General features: G+C 55.9%; 1 protein-coding gene across 2 annotated transcripts in view; it reads right to left on the reverse strand.

Moving 5' to 3' along the window:
• Positions 1-24,838, reverse strand: part of NPLOC4 (NPL4 homolog, ubiquitin recognition factor) — a 56,328-nt gene extending 31,490 nt beyond the window's left edge. The window contains exons 1-8 of one of the 2 annotated variants that reach the window (XM_032322122.1): positions 24,706-24,838; positions 21,639-21,719; positions 11,504-11,616; positions 7,265-7,441; positions 3,839-3,887; positions 2,990-3,084; positions 1,147-1,270; positions 138-317 (exon numbers count right to left, since the gene is read on the reverse strand). In XM_032322122.1, coding sequence (XP_032178013.1) covers positions 138-317; positions 1,147-1,270; positions 2,990-3,084; positions 3,839-3,887; positions 7,265-7,441; positions 11,504-11,616; positions 21,639-21,719; positions 24,706-24,720 — 834 coding nt within the window. In that variant the 5' untranslated portion in view covers positions 24,721-24,838. Of the gene's footprint in view, positions 1-137; positions 318-1,146; positions 1,271-2,989; positions 3,085-3,838; positions 3,888-6,449; positions 6,469-7,264; positions 7,442-11,503; positions 11,617-21,638; positions 21,720-24,705 lie in introns of those variants that run through there. The other variant, XM_032322123.1, reaches the window with a different exon arrangement.
• Between the last annotated feature and the right edge of the window lie 1,547 nt (positions 24,839-26,385).

Raw genomic sequence — 26,385 nt, forward strand, 5'->3', positions numbered from 1 at the left:
CCGTGTGGACGGAGACAGACAGACACGGCAAATGACAAAGCAGGGGAAGTGGAATGAAGTCTGAAAGCAGAGGCCCGCACGACCTCCGGCGCTGGGCAACACAAAGGCCCGTGACCCGCGAGGCCGGGCTCGCCTACCTGCGGAGGCTCGTAAATGGCGGCCACTTCGGCCCTGATGCCCAGAGGAATGTCTTTGTGCTCGGTATACCGTCCGTACAGATACCCGAAATGCTGGTTCCCGGTCTTCCTCCAGAAGTCAAGGAAGCGATCGGCAACCGTGTGGTTCTCAAACATGATATTGTCCACGTGTCTGTATTTCTGTAGAGCAAGCAACGGGCTGATGAACGTCCTCTGTTGGAAATAACGCGTTTCTCCAGCATAAGCCTCTCGTAAGTCTCCACCTAGCTCTTCACACGCTCACACACTCATTTTAAAATGTGCTCTGCCCTTAAGACCGTGTCAGATTCTGGGGGGGAGTGGCGGTGGGATTCCTCAGTAAATTAACTGAAATTAATCTTACAGGACTTCACCTAAAATGCAGGTTTTCACAACCTCTGGCACAAAAATTAGATCTCAAAAAGAGCGAGCAGGAAGAGAAGAGAAAGGGAGCAGTCCCACAACGGTGGAGAGCAGCCTCCAGAGCCAGCGCGGGCCGGCGGGCCGGCGGGCCAGGGGAGGCGAGCGGACGGACCCTCAAGGGCACAGAGGGCAGAGGGGAAGAGGCCAGAGCACTGCACGCGCCTTTCCCTGGTCTCCCCCTCCTTGCAGAGCCCAGCTTCCTTCTCTACCTGGCCTGGACAGGTGCTCTGAGGGGCTCCAGGACACTGTGGCTGCCAGCTTCCAGGGCCACTCAGAAGGAGAAGTGCAAACCCCGGAGCATTTTAAACAGTCACCAAGAAAGTCCTGCCTCCACAGAACCGACAAAAGTGAAAACCAAAGACCCCCCTCCACACGGGCAACACCTAGTGATCTCAGCAGCAGCGTCTCCAGCACACGACCTGGAAACACACTCGGACGCACCACACCCAGGACACTCGGCCAGCGGCAGCGCCCTCCAAGGAGGGCCTTGTCTGCAGATGTTCATTTCTGAGCCATGAGCCAAGTGTACGGCTCCCCGCGGTCTGGACGGCCACAGCGAACGTCTCACCTGTCTGTTGAGTGTGATGGCACTCGGCTGGCACTTGGTGCAGATGCCATTAGGCCACGGAAGGTGACCCTCGCACCCTGATTTAATCTTGCAACTGATGTTCTCCAGGGCGACAAATTTCCCCCTGAATAAGAAGAGGCAGCTTAATTAATTCAATATTCCAACAGTGAAAACTTCAGCAGGAGACCGGAAATCGCCTTCTGTGAAACGTCTTCTACCTCCAGAACAGAGCTCTGGGGAGCTAAGCGTGCGGTGGAGAGCAGCAGGGAGACGTGCTGAGAACTGCTGTCACGGAGTCCCAGCTTCTGTCCTGCATGCGGAGACTGCAGAAATACCTAACTGCTTCCCTATAAAAAGTCCCCATGTTCGATGTCTGTCGCTAACACCCATGAAATTTTTCAAGGATACTATTAAACGCCTATTAATCTAACCTGAGCCACTGACAGGAAAGAAAATCTTGTTTTTAAGTTTCATTAACTTATCAGCAACACCTGCATCTCGAGTCCAGTACTTAGGTGTCTGTAAAAAACTCTGAATCAAGGGAGAAAGCCTGAGGAGGTCACCGCACAAAGGCATCCTCCCCAGCTTCTGGCTGAAATTCAGTCCGTCCAGCAAGGAAGCCGGGGCCCCACCAATGTGGGCTGGGTGCGCACAGGCGCCTTCAGCCTCTGCCAGTTTCCCACTCAAACGATAGTCCAGGAACTCGATCCTGTCTTCACAGGCCAGTAGCACGCCGGCCTGTGGGCCCCTGGCAAGCAGTGACGGCCACCAGCCCACACGGGACCAAGAGCAGCCAGTGTGGCCCCATGGGATACTGCAGACTAGACCCAGACTGGTGGAAGGCTGACGGGTTTCAGCTCAACGAATCTCTACTCGTTCCCTAGTCCAGAAAGCTCCATGGCTTACCCCATTGACAGGCAAGAATGGGTCTCTGGTAGGATTTCTTTCTCGTGGTCTAATTTTTAAAAAGCCGTTTTGGGATGTCAGCAGGTTGTCAGAGAAAAACTATAATCAGGCCAATGTGACATTCTGCACAAATGGTGCTGACTCGGGTTCAGCCGCCATCTCCTCCCGCTGCACTGACGGGAATCGTACAATCATGGTATGAAGTGCACTGCTTTCTGGGCAGGTGAACATGCAGTCACACAGTCAACAGAAAGGGGTCACACGGGGACGTACCTGACGTGAGTTAAAAGAAATGAAACCAAAAAAAAAGAAAAAAAGAAATGAAACGCTCTCAGTCACCCCTCTCCAGCCGCTATCGCAGGTGGGGAGCCGAGAGACGCCCCCCACACTGGACGCCGGGCCGGGCCTGCAGACCGACCCGCCGAGGTGCCCGAGCCCCAGGCAGGGTGTGGCTGGCTGTGAAACCACCGATAAAGAGGCAGGCTCCAGGGCAAACGGCTCCCGGGGCGGCTGCGGGACAAGTGGACGGGGCTAACCGCGGGTGGTTCGGTTGTGCCGAAAAGCAGGGCACGAGCTCTGACCCCCATCGGCCCTGACCTCCCCCGCCGTCACACACAGCTAAGCTGCCAGAGCACCACATCGCTGCGGGAAGGCCGGGAATGCTCCCCAGGGGCCTCCACAGCGGCCGCTGCCAGGCAGCACAGCACCGGCCCAGTGCCCTGGGCGTGTGCATGACAAAAGGGCGTCAGGCTCCACCCCTCTCTTCTCTAGAATCGGGGCCTAAGTCACGAACCCAAACGCTCTGAGCGCGGACCCCGACCGTAGCTCTTCTCACTCCCATGCTCACAGGCTTTAAGCAACACCTGCAGACACACGAGAGGACTTGGGTACGCCACAGCCACACCGGCACAGCCCGACCGCGCTCCCGCTGGCTTACTTGTCGGCTCCCCCGGTCAGCTTGCGGATGTAGGCGTGGAAGGACATGTGCTTCACAGGAGGTTCGAGATGGTTCAGGTAGTCCTCGTCAAACGGCTGCCAAAACACACACAGTACGGTCAGCTCCGGCTGGCGGCTCGAGGCCCGGAGAGGCGGGCAGCCACGCGTCCGCCGCGCACAGGGAGAGACCAAGCCAGGACCCGTGCAGGGCGAGGAGGGTGGGCGCTCGGTTCTCACTCATCACTCTAGGTCAGAACCCAAGGCTTCTTTGGGCACCAGTTATCTTTCCAAGATTAAAACGAATCTCAATTAGACACAACATGCTCTAGGTCAAATAAATACTAGGAACATTTTTGGGGGGGGGGGGAGCAGCCCGTAAGACGAAGAGAAGGCTCATGAAGAAACTCAGGTCGGCCGCGCTGCTGTGAGCCCCGCGCCGACCCGTGACCAGTCAGCGTCATTACGGTAACTCTGCGCCTCACCACGACCCGTCAGGAGGAGGACGTGACTCGGGGAACAGTAAATCAGAACAATGACGAGCGCAGAAACCGGCAGCCCCAGCTGTGCCAGGTTTACAGGGACCGGCCAGGGAGCCCACTGCCAGCGCTGCCCTCGTCACGGCAAAACCAACGCTTCAGCCGATCGTCACCCACCCGAAGGTCACTCCCATAAATGAAGACCCGTCCTCTTCCAGCAGCTTGCACCAGTGGGCACGCGAGGCCCAGGGCGACAAACAAGGAGCTTCTCTTCCCCACGCCCCACCCGGCGCACAGGTGCAGGGCATGTGCAGTCGTGCCCTGGGGAGCAGCCCCTCCCGCCAGCCCAGAACTTACGCTGCACGGACTCTCACCTCGAGCGGAACACAGTGCACACATTTCCCCAGGGGGCCGTGTCGGCACCTGAGAGCACAGGGCAGGAGAAACACAGCAATTAGCGCGCCCGCTCTCCCGCCACCGCCCGGCGCTCCGGCACGGAGCACGTCCGCCGCACTCGAGTACTGCCCTGCCTGTGTGGGGCCACTGCACCCATTTTTAAGTAAACTCACCGCCCAACGTGGGGCTTGACCTCACAAGCCCAAATCAGGAGACCATGCTCTGTGACAGCCCACCAGGTGCCCCGTGTGGAATTATTTTTGATGGTATGTGAGCATTTTTTATTTGAATATCGTTTAGTATCTGGGGCGCCTGGGTGGCTCAGTAGGTTAAGGCTCTGCCTTTGGCTCAGGTCATGATCTCAGGGTCCTGGGATCGAGCCCCACATCGGGCTCTCTGCCCAGCAGGGAGCCTGCTTCCTCCTCCCCCTCTGCCTGCCTCTCTGCCTACTTGTGATCTCTGTCAAATAAATAAAATCTTAAAATACATATATGTATACAGTTTATTAACGATTTTGACTTGCATCAGAAAAACTGCCCAGCACGTCAAACCTGTGATTCTATGATACTAACTGCTTCAGGTGACACTAAATAAAAGGAAAAGTAAACGGACTTGAAAACGGGTTTAAATCCGTGTTAAGTCAACACTAAGGAGATTGGGATGTGGATACGGCAAAGAACCCATCGGCGGGACACAAGTCAGTCCAGCTGGGAAAACCCCCACTTTGAGCACGTTTGGGGAGAAGCAGGAAGGTGGCAGGCTCTCTGGGCCACCAAGACTGGTGACTTCAGAAGAGAAGCCGCAGGAGTGGCACACGTACGAGGGGGCAGCACGACGTGCCCCGATGAGGGCGGTGACCCTGGTGGGAAAGCTGAGCGGCCGTCCCTCCGGGCTGGACAGGACCCTTCTCTAAACGCTCGGACACGTGCGCGTCCAACACTTGGAGTCTCCGAACGGCCAGGCTCTCGCTGACCGCAGCCAGATCGCGCACACGCGTGCACACCCTGAAAGATTCCTAACAAAGGCTCAAAATCACCGATCGCGGGGGGTCAGTGGGGAGCCAGCACGGGTTCCCAAGGAGGAAATGCAAATGCGGGCTGGCGGCCAGCGGCCGGCCGCGGAGGGGCCACGGAGGGGCTCCGTGCCAGCCACAGCACAGCGCCATCTGGGGCTCTTTAAACTAAGACATACACGCTGCTAGCGCAGCAGTCGGAACCCCGATCTCTCAATGTCAGCGCCCCGCTGGGTTTACGGAGCGATGTGGCTACGAGGCCCTGCCGCAGACACAAACCATCTCCACTCAGGCATTTCACGTCACTGAGTGAAAACTCGGTGTTTCCAACCAGTTTCTTTAAGAAGACTGGCAGGGGGACGCCTGGGTGGCTCAGTTGGTTAAGCAGCTGCCTTCTGCTCAGGTCATGATCCCAGCGTCCTGGGATCGAGTCCCACATCGGGCTCCTTGCTCCGCAGGGAGCCTGCTTCTCCCTCTGCCTCTGCCTGCCTCTCTGTCTGCCTGTGCTCGCTCTCGCTCCTCTCTCTCTGACAGATAAATAAATAAAATCTTAAAAAAAAAAAAATAAATAAGAAGACTCGCAGGCGCGCAGGGGTGCCTCAACCGGTGAAGCATCTGACTTTCGATTTCGGCTCAGCGCATGACCTCAGGTCATGGGATCAAGCCCTGCACCCCACTCCACGGTCAGTGGGGGGTCTGCTCCAGATTCTCTCCCCCTCTGCCCCGCCCCTCAACATGTACCGTGTGCACCCTCTAAGACAAAGAAGTCTTCAAAAAACTTAAAATTTTTTTCAAGATTCTTATATTTTAGAGAGAGAGCGTACAAGTGGCAGAAAGAGGCAGAAGCAGGCTTCCTGGGGAGCAGGGAGCCCGACGTGGGGCTCGACCCCAGGACTCTGGGATCATGACCTGACCCAAAGGCAGATGCTTAACCAAATGAGCCCCCCAGGTGTCCCTAAAATTTTTTTAAAAATTAAAGAGAACTATAAAAGACCACCAATACATAAACGGAGCTGAGCATAACCGTTCCCCAAAGTCTAGGCGGAGGGAAACATTCAAGGAGGACCAGCATGTTGCTCACGAAGCGTCCACTGGAAGGAAAGGGAAGGAGGCGCCGTGTGCACGATGCGGACGTTTCCCGACTGTGTCCAGCACGACGGCCCGAGCTACACCCTGCGCTGGTCGGTGCCCAGCGTCCCCCCTGCCCTGCTTCCTAAGCCCGGCCGCGAACACGCGCTGAGGCCCAGCACGCCGCGCGGCGGGCAGGAGCGTCAGGAGCGCAGCGAGGTCGGGGCCTGGTTTCCGGTCCCTTCTCTCCGGTCTGAGTTCCGAACACCTGAGAACTTCTGAAAGGACACATGGCACAAACATGGAGCTTCATGCCACAAGAAAAAGCTTGAAAATGACGTGCAGTGAAATTTTATCTGAACGGAGGTGATCAAACCGAGAACGCGTGTTCCTTCAGCAGATCTGGCGCGCTACGAACATCTCCCCGCCTGAGCCACTGAAGGCAGCACCGCGGGGACGCGAGCCCACAGACACTCACAGCTGCAGGTCGCGAGCCCACAGACACTCACAGCTGCGGGTCGCGGCCCCACAGACACTCACAGCTGCGGGTCGCGGCCCCACAGACACTCACAGCTGCGGGTCGCGGCCCCACAGACACTCACAGCTGCGGGTCGCGGCCCCACAGACACTCACAGCTGCGGGTCGCGGCCCCACAGACACTCCCAGCTGCGGGTCGCGGCCCCACAGACACTCACAGCTGCGGGTCGCGGCCCCACAGACACTCACAGCTGCGGGTCGCGGCCCCACAGACACTCACAGCTGCGGGTCGCGGCCCCACAGACACTCACAGCTGCGGGTCGCGGCCCCACAGACACTCACAGCGGCGGGTCGCGAGCCCACAGACACTCACAGCTGCGGGTCGCGGCCCCACAGACACTCACAGCTGCGGGTCGCGAGCCCACAGACACTCACAGCTGCGGGTCGCGGCCCCACAGACACTCACAGCTGCGGGTCGCGGCCCCACAGACACTCACAGCGGCGGGTCGCGAGCCCACAGACACTCACAGCTGCGGGTCGCGGCCCCACAGACACTCACAGCTGCGGGTCGCGGCCCCACAGACACTCACAGCTGCGGGTCGCGGCCCCACAGACACTCACAGCTGCGGGTCGCGGCCCCACAGACACTCACAGCTGCGGGTCGTGGCCCCACAGACACTCACAGCTGCGGGTCACGAGCCCACAGACACTCACAGCTGCGGGTCGTGGCCCCACAGACACTCACAGCTGCGGGTCGCGGCCCCACAGACACTCACAGCTGCGGGTCGCGGCCCCACAGACACTCACAGCTGCGGGTCGCGAGCCCCACAGACACACAGACACTCACAGCTGCGGGTCGCGGCTCCTGTAGATCTTCCCGTCCTGCTTGCTGAGGTACTGGTCGATCTCGTCCTCCACCACGCTGGGAGCACCGCAGGCCTTCAGCCCCAGCGGGGCCGACGTCTCCATCTCCGAGGAGGGCCCAGCGAGGCCAGAGGGAAACAGGAACAGCAGATCTCCGTGCCTGCCGGATGACAAACTCAGGGCAGGGCCTTCCATCCTCCCACAGCCGGGGCTGCACGGAAGAGCTGCTCACCCTGACGGGAGCGCCTCTGCACCCGAGAGGCAAACGCCAACGTCTCAGGTGAGACCTCAAATTGTAAGATGCCAGAATTCTCCCTCTGCATCTCTCGTACGCTCCCTAATGTCCTCAAGGTCAGAGCAGGTTCTCTGCAACTGTGACACACTTTCCTCTGCGACTGTAGAACATCCGTGTGCCCACTGCACTCCTCCCAGATAAAGTGGAGCCACAACCAACACACTCAACCTGGGGGCGGCCTTCTTCCTGCTTCTCATTCCGGGACTGGCTCCCGCTTCGTGCTCACCCCTACCGTCCCAGTCGAGGCCCCGATGCACCATCTGCCTGGTACACAGCCCCGCCTCGTTCCCGGCGCTCGCACACACCCCCCCCACGAGTACGCAGACGTCACGGGACACTGCTTGACAAATACGAGACTGTCGCAGACACACGGTTTGCACCTGCTTTTCTCATTCAACAATACCTCGCTCCAGATCCCCCCCCCAACACGGGCTCTGGGTCTAATCACTGCTTCTGATGGTGGCACCACGCTCCTGACAAGCCCGACTCGTCACTCACACCCGCGTCCCCAAGCTGACGGCCACGCGTGCTACCCACGGGCTTCGGCCACCAAGAACGGCACTCAAGGAGAGGCTCAAGGACAGGCGGCTGTGTGGTTTCCTTCTACAGGACGCATTTCCAGGAGTGGCCCTGCTAGACGAAAGGTCTTGTTTGTGATGTTGCCAATGTGCTGCTTTCCACACAGGCTGCCCGATTCACAGCTCGAACAGCAGCGCTGGATTTTCTACCATTTCCATGCAGTCACGCTCTCCTGCTCACTCACACGGCTGACTCACTGCGGGGCCTGCTTCACGCAGCCAGACCAACGAGACCCACGTGAGATGCTCCCACCTCCATGTACTGGGCAGAAGCGACGTGGGCTCCGCGCCCAGGAAGAGGGTCTACAACACCAGATTCAACCTCAGGCCCGGAGGAGAAGCTGCAGCACTGCCACGCGGGTAGCACTTACAGCCGCCAGCGAGACACGCACGGGGGGCCTGCTGCGGCCCCGGCCCGACCGACCGAAGGCGGCAGGCAGCAGGCCTGGAGAGCAAACACCACAGACTCGGGACGCGGAGAGGTGCGGCTGTGGCTCGTCACTAGGCTGCTCTCTCCTCATGTTCCTTCCGTAACTTAGGGCGATAAAACGGCCAGACTGTAACTCCTGTTTCTCACAAGGGACCGGGCATTCCTGAACACCCTCCAGCGACACTACACTCAGCTCGGGGGCTGCACCAGGTCGAGCGGATGTGCTCTACCACGCCCCGCGGAGCTCTAACGAAGGACGGAGCACCCCACGGGCCCCACACCCCAGAGGAGCGCCCACAGGAAGGGCCCGAGAACAATGCCCTACAGGAGCGCTGAGCTTGGCTTCCACGGTCCTCCTCCAGGCAACAGGCGTCGAGGCCGTGAGCCTGCCAGAGCTGAAGCAGCCGCTGAGCCTGAACAACACCACGTGAAGCCAGTCTCAGGCGCTGGGAAGAACCACCAGCCGAAAAGAGGAACCGAGGAGGAGTCCTGTCTTCCCGCCCCTACTCTGCAGTAGAGAGAACAGCCACCTCGGAGAGTCTGCGACCACAGGACAGCTCCGCCGGCCTCCAGGCTAGAATCAGGGATGCTACTTGGCTCCAGAAGCCCAAAGCGAAAAATTAACTGGAGGGAGTGCCAGGTCCACAGAGCCCCTCAGGCCAACAGAGAAGCAAGCGCAAGCTTCCCCGGCAGAAAACCCTCTGGCCTGCCCGGGCCTCCCCACCACCAGGTCTGGTCAATTACGAGCTCTCAAATGCACAAGAGACCACGCTCAAGAGCGGGCACACGCAACAGGAACAGAACTGGACAGCCCCGGATTCCAGATTTGGAACTGTGGAACTGCAAGACACGGAATATAAACGTCTACAGAATGTTCAATGAAAACGGGCTGGAAAAAGCACAAGCAACGAGTGGCCGCCCAAAAGGACAGGGGCTTCTGGGAAGCAGTGTGGCAGGGGCCACAGATTTGGCTCAGTCTTCCCAAATCCCCCTCATACGGTCAGGCCAGACAATCCACAGACAGCTCTGATGCCACCTTGGGGAGACTGACCACCTCAGACACCCTGAGGTGTGGGACGGGCCAAGGCAGAGCCCCAAGGAGCCCAGTGGTCTCAGTGGAAGCCCGGAGGGCCAGTGTGACAGCAACATAGCCCCCATGAGCACACGGAGCTAACGGCTGGTTTGAAAAGAAATCAAGTCAGATATTTTAAAATTGAAAAATATAATCCCTGAAACAACAAGAGAACTAGAGAGAAGTGATATTTAAAGAGATAATAGCCACAAATTTTCCAGACCTGATCTGCAGGAACAGAAAATACAATATCCATCACGTAGGATTAAACAAACCAGGAAAGCACACCTGGAAAAGTCAGAAAGAAACCATAGGTCCCCAACAGAAACAGAAGATCTTAAAAGCAGCCAGAGGGGAAAAAAAATCACTTACAGGCCGCAACCAGAGAAGCCGGAAGTGGACAGAGATTGAGCCCGAGCTCGAGGACAGGAACATCGCTCCCTCCTTCAGACACGTGCCCTCGTGAGCCACGTAACATTCGGGAGAAATAATTCTCAAGATACAAAAGCTCTTGGGGCGCCTGGGTGGCTCAGTGGGTTAAGCCTCTGCCTTCGGCTCAGGTCATGATCTCAGGGTCCTGGGATGGAGCCCCACATCGGGCTCTCTGCTGGGCGGGGAGCCTGCTTTTCCCTCTTCCTCCGCCTGCCTCTCTCCCTACTTGTGATCTCTGTCAAATAAATAAATGAAACCTTAAAAAAAAAAAGGATACAAAAGTCTTTACAAGGAAAGGAAGGCTATACCTCAGCCACATGGAAAGCAGACGACATTAACACGACGAAAAGCTTTGGCTAATTAGAGACAGGCAAGGTGCCCAACAAGTATTTGCTGAGAAGCAAATGAATAAATGCTAAGACTACATATTTTTTCCTAGATATACTAATTTATGAACCTAAAAACGATCACACCGATGGTCAAGACAGGTCAATAGGCATAGGGCCAGCCGCCAGCAAAGCCCAGCCCAGTCAGCCGGCAGCGGCCACAGCAGCCATGCTGCGTCCGCCCTGACAGGAGTGCTCCCGGCTCGCTACTGGGGCCCTGAATCATGGATGCACAAGCAGCTGTGCCCAGACAGGTCAGAGAGAAGTCAGGAAGCTTCTTCTGTAAAGAGCCCAGCAGTAGGGCGCCTGGGTGGCTCAGTGGGTTAAGCCGCTGCCTTCGGCTCAGGTCATGATCTCAGGGTCCTGGGATCGAGGCCCGCATCGGGCTCTCTGCTCAGCAGGGAGCCTGCTTCCCTCTCTCTCTCTCTGCCTGCCTCTCTGTCTACTTGTGATTTCTGTCTGTCAAATAAATAAATAAAATCTTTAAATAAAAAAAAAAAAAGCCCAGCAGTAAACATCCCCGGCTCTGCAGGCCATGCCGTCTGGGCCACAACCGCTCGGCCCCATGCTGGCGGCAGGAACGCGCGCCTGAGCGACGTGGCCGCACACCAGCGAGACTACAAGAGTGGGCAGCGGCTGGACCTTCTGGAAACGCCACTGACATGACCAACTGCCGCGGAGGAGCTCAGGGGACCCCGCCACCAAGAAACGTCGTGTGGGCACCGGCCCCTCCCGGCCAGCCAGCAGCCCCGGGGTAGAACCGCACGCAGCTCCGTTCAAGGTCCCCCCCGCAGAGGAGGAGCTGAGTGTGCAGCAGAAGCGCGCCCGCGCCCGGCACCCTCTCCTCTCAGGGACACACGTCCCCGGCTGCGAGTCCATGAGCTCGGCACAAAAGGAGCAGCACCTTCAGCGCGCCAGCTGACGACCCCCAGGAAACATGGTGGCATGGAGGGGCACCCGCAGCGCCGAGCAGCCGCGGGGGGCCCTGCGGTCGCCCCTCCCACTGCGTCGTCCCCTCCCAGCACTTACTGGATTTTGAGCAGACTGAGGGATTTGGTCGACGATGCTGTGATCTCTCCCGTCTTGTTTCTATTGATGTAAACTGAGAAGCCGTTGTTTTGGAAACCAAACTCCTTTGCGACCTAAAACAAAGCCCCAAAAAACACATGTTGAGACAAATATTGGAGTATCACTACTCTGGCCACACACGCACCAGACGATACTAGAACAACGCTCACTAAATTTAGAACTGCTCCTCGGGAACCAAATTCCTCTTGTGATTTTGGTCGCTTGTGAGGAATCCGTACTGCCCACACAGATGTCAAGTAAAATGAGAAAAGTGGCCAAACAGAAGCAAAGCTCTGTGAAAATGAGAAGGCTACAGGACACATGGAAGAGTCTGAGGCAAGCAAAAGTCACAGCTGCATCTGGCAAGTTTAACTTCTACTTTTGAAATGAATTGTAAAAACCCAGTTCCAGGGGCGCCTGGGGGGCTCCGTCAGTGAAGCGTCTGCCTTCGGCTCAGGTCATGATCTCTGGGTCCTGGGATCGAATTCTGCGGTGGGCTCCCTGCTCAACAGGGAGCCTGCTTCTCCCTCTACCCATTCTCCTGCTCATGTTCTCTCTTTCAAATAAATAAATCTAAAAAAAAAACAGAGGAAAAAAGAAAAAAAAATTCCAATTTTGAAACCTAAGAGAAGAAAAACAGGCGAAGAATGGTGCCTCCCGGTCAGTGCTGACCACGAGCTCCCACACCAGGCCCTGCGCCAGGGGCCGCGAACGCTCGCTCCCTCACTTCCCAAACAGTAAGCAGTCCCAAGGGCCAGCTCCATTCTGGATGCTCAGAACACGACAGTGAATGAATACAGACCAGGTTCCTGCCATCAAAGCGGGGAGAAAGCTACGCGGCGAGAACCACAGGCGCGGACCGGCAGGGGAACGAAGGGAAGAGAGGGCAGCAGAGGAGGGGCCGGCCCCGCGGCAGGACAGAGAAGGCCTCTGAGGAACGCGTCTGAGCAGAACCCCCGGGGAAGGGGCTGCAGCCGGACTCGGAGCGGAGAAAGAACAGTGCGGGCAAGAGGAGAAGCACGAGGGCTGAGTTGCGGGGAAGGGTTGGGAAGGGAGAGGCCGGTCGGGCCAGAGCCCCGCGGGCAAGAAGGAAGCGGTGAGAGACAAGCACGGCAAGGGAGATGGCGCCCTGTGGGCTCGGAGGAGTCTGTCCTCCAGCCCAGGAGCCGTGGAAGCCACAGGAGCTGAGAGCAGGGGGTGGCCAAGCCGTGAGGCTTACTTCTCATGGATACTCTGCTGGAGGTGGGAAGAGGAAACAGGAGAGCCGGCTGCCGGGCCCAGAGGAGCCGGGCTCGGTCAAGGCCAGGCCGAGGGAGATGGAGGGAGAAGCAACCTTCCAACCACCACAATCTACAGCCCGTGCTCACGTGGGAACGGGGCAGAACGGACTGAGGGAAAGGGAGGGCGTCAGCGCGGGGTTCAGACTTCTGGCTGCAGAACTGGGGGGACAGGAGGAAGACCACACCGGCAAGGAGGCACGGAAGAGGGTGCAGGAGAAGGAAGACCGAAGGAAAAGACGGGTCTTCCCTTTAACGCCGAGACTGAGGGGGTGCCCGGCCAGGCATCAGCAGCCCGTGAGCACTGCAGTCTGGGGCCAGGAGAGCAGTCCAAGTTGTACCTCAACGCTCAGGGGTCAACAGAGTAGAGGCAAACACACGAAGAGACCAGGAGTCTCAGCAGAGAATCAAATAATCAAGTGGAATGAAATGAAGTTCCACAACAGAAAACAGGAACTGAAACGGGAAACGCTGGCCGGGCCGGTCAGCGGACGGGAGACGCAGCAGGAGGAGGCAATCAGCCTGCAGACAAACTTCAAGAATCTGCACAGTCTGAAGACAGAGATTTTAAAGAAAAATGACGAGAACCTTATGACCTCCTAGGACATCAAACGATCCTGAGGACAATAAAATAAGGAAAGGACTGAAAAGTATTTGAAGAACGAATGGCTGAAAACCTCAAAGGTGATGACAAGTACAGAGTAACAAATCCAGAAAGTTCAGCAACCCTCAAGTGGGCACATAATAAACGGCCGCTTGGTGCCTGCGTCAGGGTCACACCGCTGACAGCTGGAGATCAATGGAGACCAGAGGACAATAGAATGACACCTTCAAAGTGCTGAGAGGGAATAAAAATCTGTCAACTCAGATTTCTGTATCTGGCAAAAACACCCTCTGCATACAAAAGCGAACGGAAAATGCTGTCGGGCCAACAAAACCTGAGGGGGTGTCAGCAGCAAGCCCCCTCGCCAGGAACTCGAGGCTGAAGAGCAGGACACCAGATTGGGTCAGACCCAGAGAAAATACCGGAAGGACACGTAAGACGGAGACTAGGACGAGAGCTCTCGACTACACAATCCGGAACCATCACATGGAATGTCCTGTGATTGGCTTTCAAAGAGAACCGCAGTCAACTACGTTTGAATAATTAACAGAGAAACCAATTAAGGGGGGCTGCCATGAGAACTCTGACGGAGACAGTGCAGGTCAGGGACGAGACCAGAGAGGAGTTCTGCGTATTTCCCTGAGTCAGCGAAATACCATTTCTGCCTAGTCCAACCTGCTCCTTTTCAGCCAATTTCCCCTTTGACATGGAATTATTGGTAAAACCTACTACTTACTCACTATGAGAAAAAAGACTTGATTTAATGATTAGCTTTACATACTAACCTCATTTCCCACAGATTTTAAATACATGAATTACAAGTAACTCCATCTTCTCATTCTGAAATTCTCAAAGTGATAATAAGAAATGGTCCTTAAGGGGCACCCGGGGGAGCTCAGTCATTAGGCGTCTGCCTTCGGCTCAGGTCATGACTGGGGAGTCCTGGGATCGAGCCCCGCGTCTGTCTCCCTCCTCCGCAGGAAGCCTGCTTCTCCCTCCCCATTGCCCTGCCTGTGTTCCCTCCTACAGTATCTCTGTGTCAAATAATTTTTTTTTTTTAATAAAAAAAGGTGGGGGGCACCTGGGTGGATCGGTGGGTTCAGCCTCTGCCTTTGGCTCCGGTCATGGTCTCAGGGTCCTGGGATGGAGTCCCACATTAGGCTCTCTGCTCAGCAGGGAGTCTGCTTCCCCTTGACCCCTGACTGCCTCTCTGTCAAATGAATTCTTTTTAAGTTTTTTTTTTTTTTAATTTGTCAGAGAGCGATCACAAGTAGTCAGAGAGGCAGGCAGAGAGAGAGAGAGAGAGGGAAGCAGGCTCCCCGCTGAGCAGAGAGCCCGCGGGACTCGATCCCAGGACCCTGAGATCACGACCTGAGCCGAAGGCTGCAGCTTAACCCACTGAGCCACCCAGATGCCCCTAAGGTATTTTTAAAAAAAAAGAAAAGAGGGGCGCCTGGGTGGCTCAGTGGGTTAAGCCGCTGCCTTCAGCTCAGGTCATGATCTCAGGGTCCTGGGATCGAGTCCCGCATCGGGCTCTCTGCTCAGCAGGGAGCCTGCTTCCCCGTCTCTCTCTGCCTGCCTCTGCCTACTTGTGATCTGTCAAATAAAAAAAAAAAATTTTTTTTAAATTTAAAAAATAAATTAAATTAAAAATTTAAAAAAGAAAGCATCAGCAAATTAAGACCATGAAATTTATATTCCCAACTGCAATAAAAATTAAGACAAAAGACTGAAAATAATGACTTTGACTCTTCTCTGCAATAGCTTAGATATAAACTGAAACGAACTAACTGTGGCAGCTATTCCGCAAACCCATCATGCTTCTCTGTACCCAACACCCTCCAAGCGATTTCCAAAACAAGAAAGCTTTCGCCACAAGTGTGAGCTTCCTGAAAGCTACCATACTACGCCCAAGATGAAAAGGAGTTTCCAAAATGGGGCAGGGGCTATTGTGGGGCAGCCTTCTGGATAAAGGTAAGTGCCCTGGGACCGCATGACCAGCGTTTACACTCCCCATAAGGACGGAGATAGAGCGGTCTTTTTTTATTTTTAAGATTTGTTTATCTTGGGGCGCCTGGGTGGCTCAGTGGGTTAATCCGCTGCCTTCGGCTCAGGTCATGATCTCAGGGTCCTGAGATCGAGTCCCGCATCGGGCTCTCTGCTCAGCAGGGAGCCTGCTTCCCTCTCTCTCTCTGTCTCTCTCTCTGCCAGCCTCTCCACCTACCTGTGATCTGTCAAATAAATAAATAAAATAAAATAAAATAAAAAAAAGATTTGTTTATCTTAGAGCGCACAGGAGGGCACGGGGGAGGGGCAGAGGGAGAGAGAACCTCCGCAGACTGCACGGCGGACGCAGAGCCCAATGCCGGGCTCAGTCTCCCGACCAGGAGAGCGTGACCTGAGCCGAAAGCGGAGTCAGCCACTTGACCGACTGCACCGCCCAGGCGCCTCCAACTGCCTTTTCAAGTACGACAGCAGCCGTAGTGCGCCCCACATGGAGTCCCACCTCTGAGACGCAGAAACAGATGTATCGCTTGTTATGCTACTCCCGCAAACGTAACTGCTTCTATCAACTTTTGAGTTTGGTTTCTTTTCTTTTTAAATAATTTGTTCATGTGACAGAGAGAGACACAGTGAGAGAGGGAGAAGCAGGTTTCCCTGCCTCTTTCCCCAGGGAGCCCGACACGGGGCTCGATCCCAGGACCCCAGATCATGACCTGAGTGGAAGGAAGAGACGGTTAACGACTGAGCCCCCCAGGCACTCCTGAATTTTGAGTCCTTTACCTAAAGATACAGAAATCTAACACAGGGGACCAACAACTTAAAAAAAAAGTTTATCAGAGTCTCATAAAAGCATCGTTAAAATCTTAACCGCGCGCTTGGGCGGCACAGTCAGGTGAGCGCCCGACTCTTCGTGTCAGCTCAGGTCATGATCTCGGGGTCCGGAGACGAAGCCCCGCAGAGTCTGTTGAAGACTCTCTCCCCCTCCGTCTGCGCCCCCACCCCCACCGCAGCACACTCTCTCGGTCTCTCGCGGTCTCTCAAAAAAAAAAAAAAAAAAAAATCTTTAAAATCTTAAAAACGGGGACGCCTGGGTGGCTCAGTGGGTTAAGCAGCTGCCTTCGGCTCAGGTCATGATCCCAGCGTCCTGGGATCGAGTCCCACATCGGGCTCCTTGCTCCGCAGGGAGCCTGCTTCTCCCTCTGACTCTGCCTGCCACTCTCTCTGCCTGTGCTTGCTCTCTCTCTCTCTCTCTGACAAATAAATAAAATCTTAAAAAAAATAATAAAATAAAATCTTACAAACGTTCTACACACACCCGAGGTGAACTGTGCGTAAAACCGCGGTCGTAAAAGCAGACGCGCAGTGCGGAGTCAAACCCCCACGCTCAGAACCGAAGGAGGCGAGAAGGCAGCACAGCAGGACCCGCTCACGTCAAAACCGAGCAGAACTACAGCGTAGGGTCTCGGCGCGCACGCTGAGGTGGCACAACGCAGCAAGGGGAAGCCGTCCCCATCGGCGCCAGAGGCGTCAGGGAGCGGGGGAGGCCGTGACCCTGCAGCGCCGGCCGCACCCCTCCTTCACCATCAGGCCTTTGTCCGGATTTGCCAACCGTTTCTTAGGACGTGGCTTACTTCATGGTTAGAAACAACAACAAGGAGAAAGGCGGGCACAGACGGCGGAGGTCATGAGGACAGGCTGGAGCCACCCTCCAGCCCAAGCCGGGGAGGGACAGCAGCAGCCCCACAGCGACCGGAGGCAGGGGTGCTGCTGCTGAGCAAGACAGCCGGCAGGAGCCGCCCGGGGAGGCTCGCGGTCTGAGGAGCCGCGGCAGGAGCGGCGCTGGGCGGCCTCAAGACAACGGCGACTCTCGGACCCTGGGAGGCAGCCTCGGCGGCATCCACCGCCTCCCACCTGCGAACGGCCGCGATCGAGGCACTCCGTGTGCAGAACAGCGAGCTGAGCCAGCCGCGTCCGCAGCCTCGTCGGAGGGAACGGGGGGCACCGCGAGCCCCCGTGCGCACCCACAGCCAGTGACGAACTTCCGACGATGACCACGATCCGGGTAGGAAACGCGGGAAGAGGTCCGGAAGACACAAAACGGGATGGCCGAAACCACGGACTGGGGCGGGGGATAAGGGAGGGCTGCTGTTGAACACAGTTTCAGATCTGCAAGATGAGAAAGTTCTGGCAAGGGATGGTCCTAACGACCACGTGAATTACTTCACACGAGGGAACCGCGGGCGGAGAGACGGTTTAGGCCAGGGGCACCGGCTGGCTCAGTGGAGAAGCACGCAACTCTTGATCTCAGCGTCACAAGTTCAAGCCTCAGGGTGGGTACAGACATTACTTTAAAAACTGGTTTTGGGGCGCCTGGGTGGCTCAGTGGGTTCAGCAACTGCCTTCGGCTCAGGTCACAACCCCAGCGTCCTGGGATCAAGTCCCACATCAGGCTCGCAGCTCCACGGAGAGCCTGTTTCTCCCTCCAACCTTCTCCCCTCTCATGCTCTCTCTCAAAAAAATAAGATCTTTGAAAAAAAAAAAAAATTGGTTTCGATGACAAATTTTATGTTATACTTTTTTTTTTAAATTTTAAATAATCTCTACACCCGACGTGGGGCTCAAACCCACCAGCCCAAGACCAAGAGTCACACCCTCTCCCAACTAAGCCAGCCTGGCACCCCGTTATGTGTTATTTATTTCTTCTGGGAGAGAGCGAGCGAGAGTGAGCACGCACACGGACGAGAGCGGGGCGGGGGTGGGGGCGGCAAAGGGAAAGGCACAGATCTCAAGCCGACTCCACATCCAGCTTGGCCCCAACTCGGGGCTCAAGGTCATAACCCTGAGATCATGACCTGAGCCGAAAGCAAGAGCAGGATGCTTAACCAAGTAAGATACCCAGGCTTCCCTGTTATGTGCTGTTTTTAAAATGATACAAATCTCCATTTACTGACATAAAACCATTCCTTAATTTATTGTCAAGTAAAAAAACACCGGGACTACAAATTATCCTAACACCGGGGCGCCTGGGTGGCTCAGTGGGTTAAGCCGCTGCCTTTGGCTCAGGTCATGATCTCGGGGTCCTCGGATTGAGTCCCCGCATCGGGCTCTCTGCTCAGCGGGGAGCCTGCTTCCCTCTCTCTCTCTCTGCCTGCCTCTCCATCTACTTGTGATTTCTCTCTGTCAAATAAATAAATAAAATATTAAAAAAAAAGATTTTAATAAAAAAAAAAAAAATTATCCTAACACCCCTGGAAAAGATGCACCTTGGGAACAATACGTGCCCCAGTGCCTGCCTGTGCGGCCGCAGGGCACACAGGTGACCGCCTGGGCTCCTGGGAACCTGCCATCCACGCGGCACAGCTGGACAACTGTCATCCCGCAACATTTCTGTCAAACAAGCCACTTAATGCTCAGTCAAGGAAAAAATGGAGGATTTAGGGCTGTCATGCCCTGCTAGTAACCCGGAGAGAAACCCAGCACGTGCACCTGCAGAACAGGTGTCGGCGGCCGGCACCGAGCCTCCCTACAGAGGACTCTCTGCGGGGGGTGAGCACAGCGCCAGCCAGAGAGACACCGGCTCAGAGGGGCCCGACTCTGACTGTGACACGGTTGGGAGATGTTACCCAACTGATTTCACTTAGACTTTCCTTCTCATGGACGCAGAAGAATAACACGTGATTAAAATAAATTTCCAAATAAGTCGGAAAAAGCTTTACGTAAGTATAAAATCTAAATGACAAAGGAAAATAGGTGGGAAAGTATTTTTTTCTTTCCTAATCACACATAAACAGGGCTTCTTCTTTTTTTTTTTTTTTTTTAATTTATTTGACAGACACAGATCACAAGTAGGCAGAGAGGCAGGCAGAGAGACAGGCAGAGAGAGGAGGAAGCAGGCTCCCCGCTGAGCAGAGAGCCCGATGCGGGGCTCGACCCCAGGACCCTGAGATCACAACCCGAGCCGAAGGCAGCGGCTTAACCCACTGAGCCACCCAGGCACCCCTAAACACGGCTTCTTAAACTCAATAATGTCTTAGATTTGACAAAGTACGTTCACGGCACAGCACAATCCCATTTTTGCAAAAGTCTGTACATGTAAGTATGTGTGTACAAACATGTGGGCTCTAAAGACACGCTATGCTTTGGGTTTTTTTTAAAGAGAGCGAGCATGGCAGAAGCAGGGGAGGTGGCAGGCAGAGGAAGAAGCAGGCTCCCCACCGAGCAAGGAGCCCGACGTGGACTCGATCCCAGGACTTCGGGATCATGATCTGAGCTGAAGGCTCAGACGCTTCACCGACTGAGCCGAGACACCCCGAAACATGCCATGTTAACGGTTATTTCTGAGCAGTAAAATTTCAACTGATTCTTACTTTTTATACTTCTCTGAATTGTTTTAGCCTTTCAGAATTAATGCATATTATCCCAGTAATCAGAAGAAAGGATCTTCACTTGAGGGGAAAAAATTTCAGAGTAATACACGTTTGTTTGTGAGGATTCACCTCCTCTAAGCACTCATTACTGCGGTGGGGACGGCTCCAGAGACCAAGTGGCCAAAACCAAACTAGAGGGGTGCCTGGGGGCTCAGTCAGTGAAGTGTCTGCCTTAGGCTCAGGGTCCTGGCTCAGCGGGGAGCCTGCTTCTCCCTGTGCCTGCTGCACTCCTGCTCACGCCCTCTCTCTCTCTGAGAAGTAAATAAATAAAATCTTTAAAAACAAGACCAACTAAACCCCCAAGCCCAGCCCTCCCAGTGACTGGCTGTCACGCTGTCTCCCTGGGCGAGGCAGCCATGAACTGTCCGGGAGGAAATACAAGCATTTCAGGAATCCTACTGGTGCAAATAAAAGTGAGAACCACAAGGTCCCGCTGTTATCTCGGAAACCTTCTGAATTTGACCTGTTTGACAACTCCACATTTGGTATCAAGCACGAATGCCTCAAGTTAAAAACAAAATCATGTTCCTACACGGTTATTACAAATTTAAGTTTAAGAAATTTCCCTGTCAGGGACACCCAGGAGCCTCAGCTCTGCTTTCGGCTCAGGTCAAAACCTTTAAAAAATAAATAAAATTTAAAAATTAAAAAAAAAAAAAAAAAAACTTTATTTACAAAAATAGGGGCACCTGAGTGGCTGAGTCAGTTAAGCAACCAACTCTTGGTTTCAGCTCAGGTCATGCTCTCAGTCAGGGTCAAGGGACTGAACCCCCCATGGGCTCCATGCTTAGCTCAGAGTCTTCTGGAGATTCTTTCTCCCGCCTCTCTCCCTCTGCCCCTCCCCCAGCTCCTGTGACTAACTAAATAAATAAAATCTTAAAAAAAAAAAGCAAGTCAGGGAAAGGAAATCCGTATGCCAAGGGGAAAAAGAACAGGAGGTCGCGCCGCGGGCCACAGTCCGCTCACGCCTGCTATGAAGCATAAATCACAAGCCGCTCCTTACTGCAGGGCGCTCCTCCCAGGGAGACCCTTCTGCAGTCCGGCTGGGCTTTCCCATTTGCGTTCTATAAACTCATAACCGATCTATGTATGTGGCCCTCACTTTCTTTCTATTTATTTATTCGAGAGAGAGAAAGAGGAAAAAGGAGAGAAGCAGACTCTGTGCGAACCAGGGAGCCTGAAGTGGGGCTCGATGCCTGGACCCTGAGATCATGACCTGAGCTGAGATCAAGAGTCAGACGCGTAACGGACTGAGGCACGCAGGCGCCCCCGTGCCTCTGATTTTCTAACGAAGTGGGACTGGGACGCATGGGAGGCTCAGATGGTCAGGTGCCTGCCTTCAGCTCAGCGCGGAGTCTGGGGCGTCTGCTTCTCCCTCCGCCTCCGCCTCTCTCCCCTGCTCACCTTCTCTGTCTGTCTCTCTCTCAAATGAATAGGCAGAATCTTTAAATTAAAAAATAAAATAAAATAAAGTGGGAATCATTCTGTACGTTTTTAACAATTTTCCTTTAACAGACAATTCAAGTGTTTCGCTCTCTAATCTTTCCAATTTTTCACTCTCCTAAGTGCTAGTCTTGTGACATACTTCTACACGCACCCTTGGACCCTTTTCTGCCACCCTGGCAGTAAGCCAGGGTCAGTGATGCAATGCACCCTGGATCAATCCAGTCATGGTGGAGAAGAGCGAGTCCGAGACTGTGAACCAGGGAGTGGGCGAGTCAGGGACGGGTCTAGATGGGGAGGAAGCAGCAGGGGGGGAGGGCGCAAACCCACGCCACCGCTACCTTTTTCAAAAATGCTGCCGCTGTTTCTCTCTTGGTGGCTGTGATCCGCTTCACCCCGTCTGGGGACTGGACACGAATTATCTGTCACAAATGAAACAAGGTGGTTACTGCACAGACTAGTAAGTTCCTGATCTGACTGAGACTAACACCCGCGGGTCTTTCAGTATCTGGGTCACCGAAACTTAGAGCCAAACCTCTCCCTCTCCCCAAGCAACACCAGGTGCTTTGAAAAGAGCAGCAGAGGCATGAGATTCTCAACCCACGCAAGGTCTTCCTGACAGGACGGCCCTAACTCTCAACTATGGTCATTTCACTCAGAAAAATGTTTAACCATTATTTCCTTTTGGATTTACAGAAACAATAATACAACAGCAAAACAACAACAACAACAACACCCTTTATGAATCATGAATGACTGGGTTCGTTAAAAAAGATCTCTTTGGGGGGCGCCTGGGTGGCTCAGTGGATTAAAGCCTCTGCCTTCGGCTCAGGTCGTGATCCCAGGGTCCTGGGATGGAGTCCCGCATCGGGCTCTCTGCTCAACGGGGAGCCTGCTTCTCCCTCTCTCTGCCTGCCTCTCTGCCTGCTTGTGATCTCTGTCAAATAAATAAATAAAATCTTAAAAAGAAAAAAAAATCTCTTTGGGGGCTCCTGGCTTGCTTAGTCAGTGAAGCATCCAACTCTGGATCTCAGGGTTTTGAGTTCAAGTCCCACATTGGGTGTAGAGACAACTTAAAAAATAAGTAAAAAATTTAAAACACATCTGATTGATTAAAAAAATAATAAAAATAAAAAATAAAAAAGAGAACAAAATGAGTGTTGTTCTAAAATCTATATGCAAAGATCAGGATGATCTGAAAGAATCATAGGGTATCTTCTAATTTGTTAGGTTTTACCTTTAATAGAAAAACTGAAAGAAATAAAGGTGTTTAACATCATGGTAAACATACCAGGGTTTTAAAAAAATACTTTTATGGCAATCCTGAAACGGCCGGCAGGCCTGGAACACTGCACACAGAGCACCACCTTCTAGGACTTGATTTTTATACCGATCAAAGTCCTTCTGACGGTGGGTGAGTTACTCTGGCCAACTGCACAAGTTCCTGCTCTCATCAGGGAGCGTGAAAAGGCATGCCCTGCCGAAAACAGGGGCAGACGATGCGCCAACCACCCGAGGGGAAGAAAGCCAGTCAGGAACCACCACCGCCACCACCAAGTGGGCACGGCGGCGCCTCGTCCCAGCCGTTACTGCGCTGTGCGCTGCACTGAAAACAAACACTTAAAAAAAAAACAAATACCTTTACATATGAAAAATGTCTTAAGCCATTGTTTTTGAAAAATTTTCAGGGGCCTGGGTGGCTCAGTAGGTTAAGCCTCCGCCTTCAGCTCAGTCATGATCCCAGGCTCCTGGGATCCAGCCCTGCATCGGGCTCTCTGCTCAGCGGGGACCCTGCTTCCCCCTCTCTCTCTGCCTGCCTCTCTGCTTACTTGTGATCTCTCTCTCTGTAAAGTAAATAAATATTAAAAAAAAAAAAAAGATTTTTCAGGGCGACTGTGTGGCTTAGTTGGTTGGGCATCTGCCTTTGGCTCAGGCTGTGATCCTGGGGCCCTGCGATCAAGCCCTGCATTAGGCTCCCTGCTCAGGGGGAAGTTTGCTTCTCCCTGTCCCACTCCCCCTGCTTGTATTCCCTCTCTCGCGGTCTCTCTATCTGTGTCAAATAAATAAAGTCTTTTAAAAAAAACAAAAAGATTTTCAGGGCACCTGGGTGGCTCAGTCGTTAAGTGTCTGCCTTCAGCTCAGGTCATGATCTCAAGGTCCTGGGATCAAGTCCCACATCGGACTCCCTGCTCCACAGGAAGCCTGCTTCTCCCTCTCCTGCTTCCCCTGCTTGTGTTCCCTCTCTCGCTGTGTCTCTCTGTCAAATAAATAAATAGACTTTCACTGGGGTGCCTGGGTGGCTCAGCCTAGGAGGACTGCAACTCTTGATTTTGTGTTGTGGGTTCAAGCCCCACACTGACTGTAGAGAAGACATAAAAACAAAATCTTTTTAAAAAGATTTGGGGCGCCCGGGTGGCTCAGTTGGTTAAGGCCTCTCTGGCTTCGGCTCAGGTCGTGATCTCAGGGCCCTGGGATCGAGCCCCGCATCGGGCTCTCTGCTCGGCGGGGAGCCGGCTTCCTCCCTGCCTCTCTCTCTCTCTGCCTCTCTGCTACTTGTGATCTCTGTCTGTCAAATAAATACATAAAATCTTAAAAAAAAGCGCTTGGTCCCTCTGTGGGAGACTCTGTGACCGTCCGTCAGAGCACGTGGGACGAGGGCAGGACCCGGCAGGCCTGAGCGGCCCCGCACCGACACGCCGTCCCCCGCCACCTGCAGCGGCCCGGACTCCGCAGACGAGATCCGGAAGACGCGGCCCCGGCCCCGCAGACACCCAGGCTCCCGGCTGCGCGGGACCCTCGGACGGAGGGGCCCGGAGTGCGTCGCGGGAGACGGACCTGCCCTAACGTTCACGCGGGCCGCGCCCAGACCCACCGCGCGTGAGGGGAAGCGGCGGCCGGACACCGCGGCGGTGCGGGCTGCGGGTTTACTTTTCGCCCTTTCGCCGGCCTCCTTCACGGCGCGGGCGCGGGCGCGGGCGCGGGTGCGGGTGCGGCGACCCCCGACCGCTCGGAAGCGCCTCGTCCGCCAACAGGTGTCTGTCACCGCGTCCCGCGCGCCCGGACCCGCAGCCGCCGCCGGGGTCCCGTCCCCGCAGCCGCCGCGGCCGCAGCGCCCTCCCCGCGGGGCCTCGAGCCCAGGCCGGGGCGCGCCCCGCTTCCGACGGCCGCCCGCACCGGCCCCGCTCCGGCCCCGCACCGGCCCCGCTCCGGCCCCGCTCCGGCCCCGCTCCGGCCCCGCACCCGGCCCGGCGGAGCCCGCGGAGCCGGCGGTCGCGGAGCGGCGGCACCGGAGGCCGCGAGCCCGGGCCGGGGACGGGAGCGGCCGGGGACTGGCCGCCGCCCCACAGGCCGCGCCGGTGAATCTGCTGCCTCATCCCCGCGCCCCGCTCCCGCCCCCGCCCCACTCACGATGCTCTCGGCCATGGCGGCCGCTCCCGTCTCCGGGCTCGAGCCCCGGGCCGCCGCCGCCGCCGCCTGCCGCCCCGCGGGCCTCGAAGCCTCGGCCCCGGCCTCAGCCCCGGCCTCCCGCCGCCGCCGCCACCGCCGCTCCAGCTTCGCCGCCGGCCGCCACCGCCGCGCGACGTCCGGCGCCTCGTCCAACGCGCTCCGCCGGCCGCGCAGCCCGGAAACCGAGTTCCGGCCCTCCAACGGCCCGCGCATGCGCACACGGGGCGGCCGCGGGGCGGGGCGAGGGGCGGGGCGGGGCAGGGTGGGCGGGGCGCGCGCGGGGGAGCCCGGAGCTCGGAGAAGGACGGCTTTGCTCGTGGCGCGCGCTCCTTTCTGCAAACCCAGGCAGGGCCGGAAGGCCGGACAAGAAGCAAGAGCGAGCGTGCGCCGTCGCCCCGAAATCGTCGTGCTGGGCCACAGTGCGGGGCCTCGAAGCCCTAGGTCCGGCGGGTCGCCTGCGCGTGGACGGACCGTGTCAGCGCGGTGACGTCACCGCGTCCTGGCAGGAAAAGGAAAGCAGCGTCCCGGTGAACCTAGCCCACCGCGAGGCCAACAACCGGACTCAGCCTGCATCTCCCGGGGCGCGCCCCCGCCCGCGGCCTGGGTGCAGGGCTGGGTGCAGGGCTTGCAGGGGTGCAGGGCTCAGCTGTCGGCCTCTCGCAGTTCCTGCTGGTTTCCAGCGGGGCGCTCCCCGTCCTCGTGCCGCACGGGGCCCTGCCAGTTCTGTAGCGGACCTGACCTTGCCCGTGGCTGTGCGGGAAAGTTACCAAAACGTGTAAAATCCGGTTTTTTTAACCCCATGGCTCCACTCCAGGTTGTATTTATGTATTTCCTGGGCTGAAAAAGTCACCCTCATTTCCTCCCCCTCCCGACCCCTCAGCTTCCCGGGTTCCAACACCTCAGGTTCAGCAGCTAGTCCACCTGCCGGTCCATCCCCACCCCCCCCCAACCCCGCAAGGACCTACGAGGCTTCTGCGGGGCGATCAGCAGGGCCCACGCTGGGGGAAACAGGAGAGATTCCCACCCTGATGGGATCCACCAGCAGGAGGCAGCTTGTAGACACATCAGCTATGCAGGCACACAGTGTCCCGAAGTGGACAGTCACGTCGGGGGAAGGGATGGAGGGTGACTGAGGCTATTTTACATATGATGGTCCAGAAAGACCTCTCTGAGGAGATGGGATGCGATCAGGTCCCAGATAAAGCATCGGAAGGAAGACTGAACTGGAAAGCCTGTGCAAAGGTCCTGGGACCTGGGAAGTGCTGGGTGCTCCAGGAACAACAAGGCGGCTGGCGTGGATGGGGGTCCTGAGTGAGGGCAGAGGAGGGCTCGGTCAGGAAGAACCATGTGAGACATGGAAAGGCCTTTAGATTCTATTCTTTTTAAAAATATTTTATTTATTCGACAGAGAGACACAGTGAGAGAGGGAGCACAAGCAAGGGGATTGTGAGAGGGAGAGAAGCAGGCTCCCCACTGAGCAGGGAGCCCAATGCAGGGCTGGATCCCAGGACCCAGGCATCCCGGATTCTATTCTTAAGTGTGTTCAGTTAGAAAGCCTTTGAAGGAAGAGACCAACGGAGGCGTCCTTTCCTGATGCCTGGGGGCCTCAGCCAGTGAAGTGACTGCCTTCGGCTCAGAGCA

This window comes from Mustela erminea, chromosome 18 (assembly GCF_009829155.1).
Source record: "Mustela erminea isolate mMusErm1 chromosome 18, mMusErm1.Pri, whole genome shotgun sequence".
NCBI lineage: Eukaryota > Metazoa > Chordata > Mammalia > Carnivora > Mustelidae > Mustela > Mustela erminea.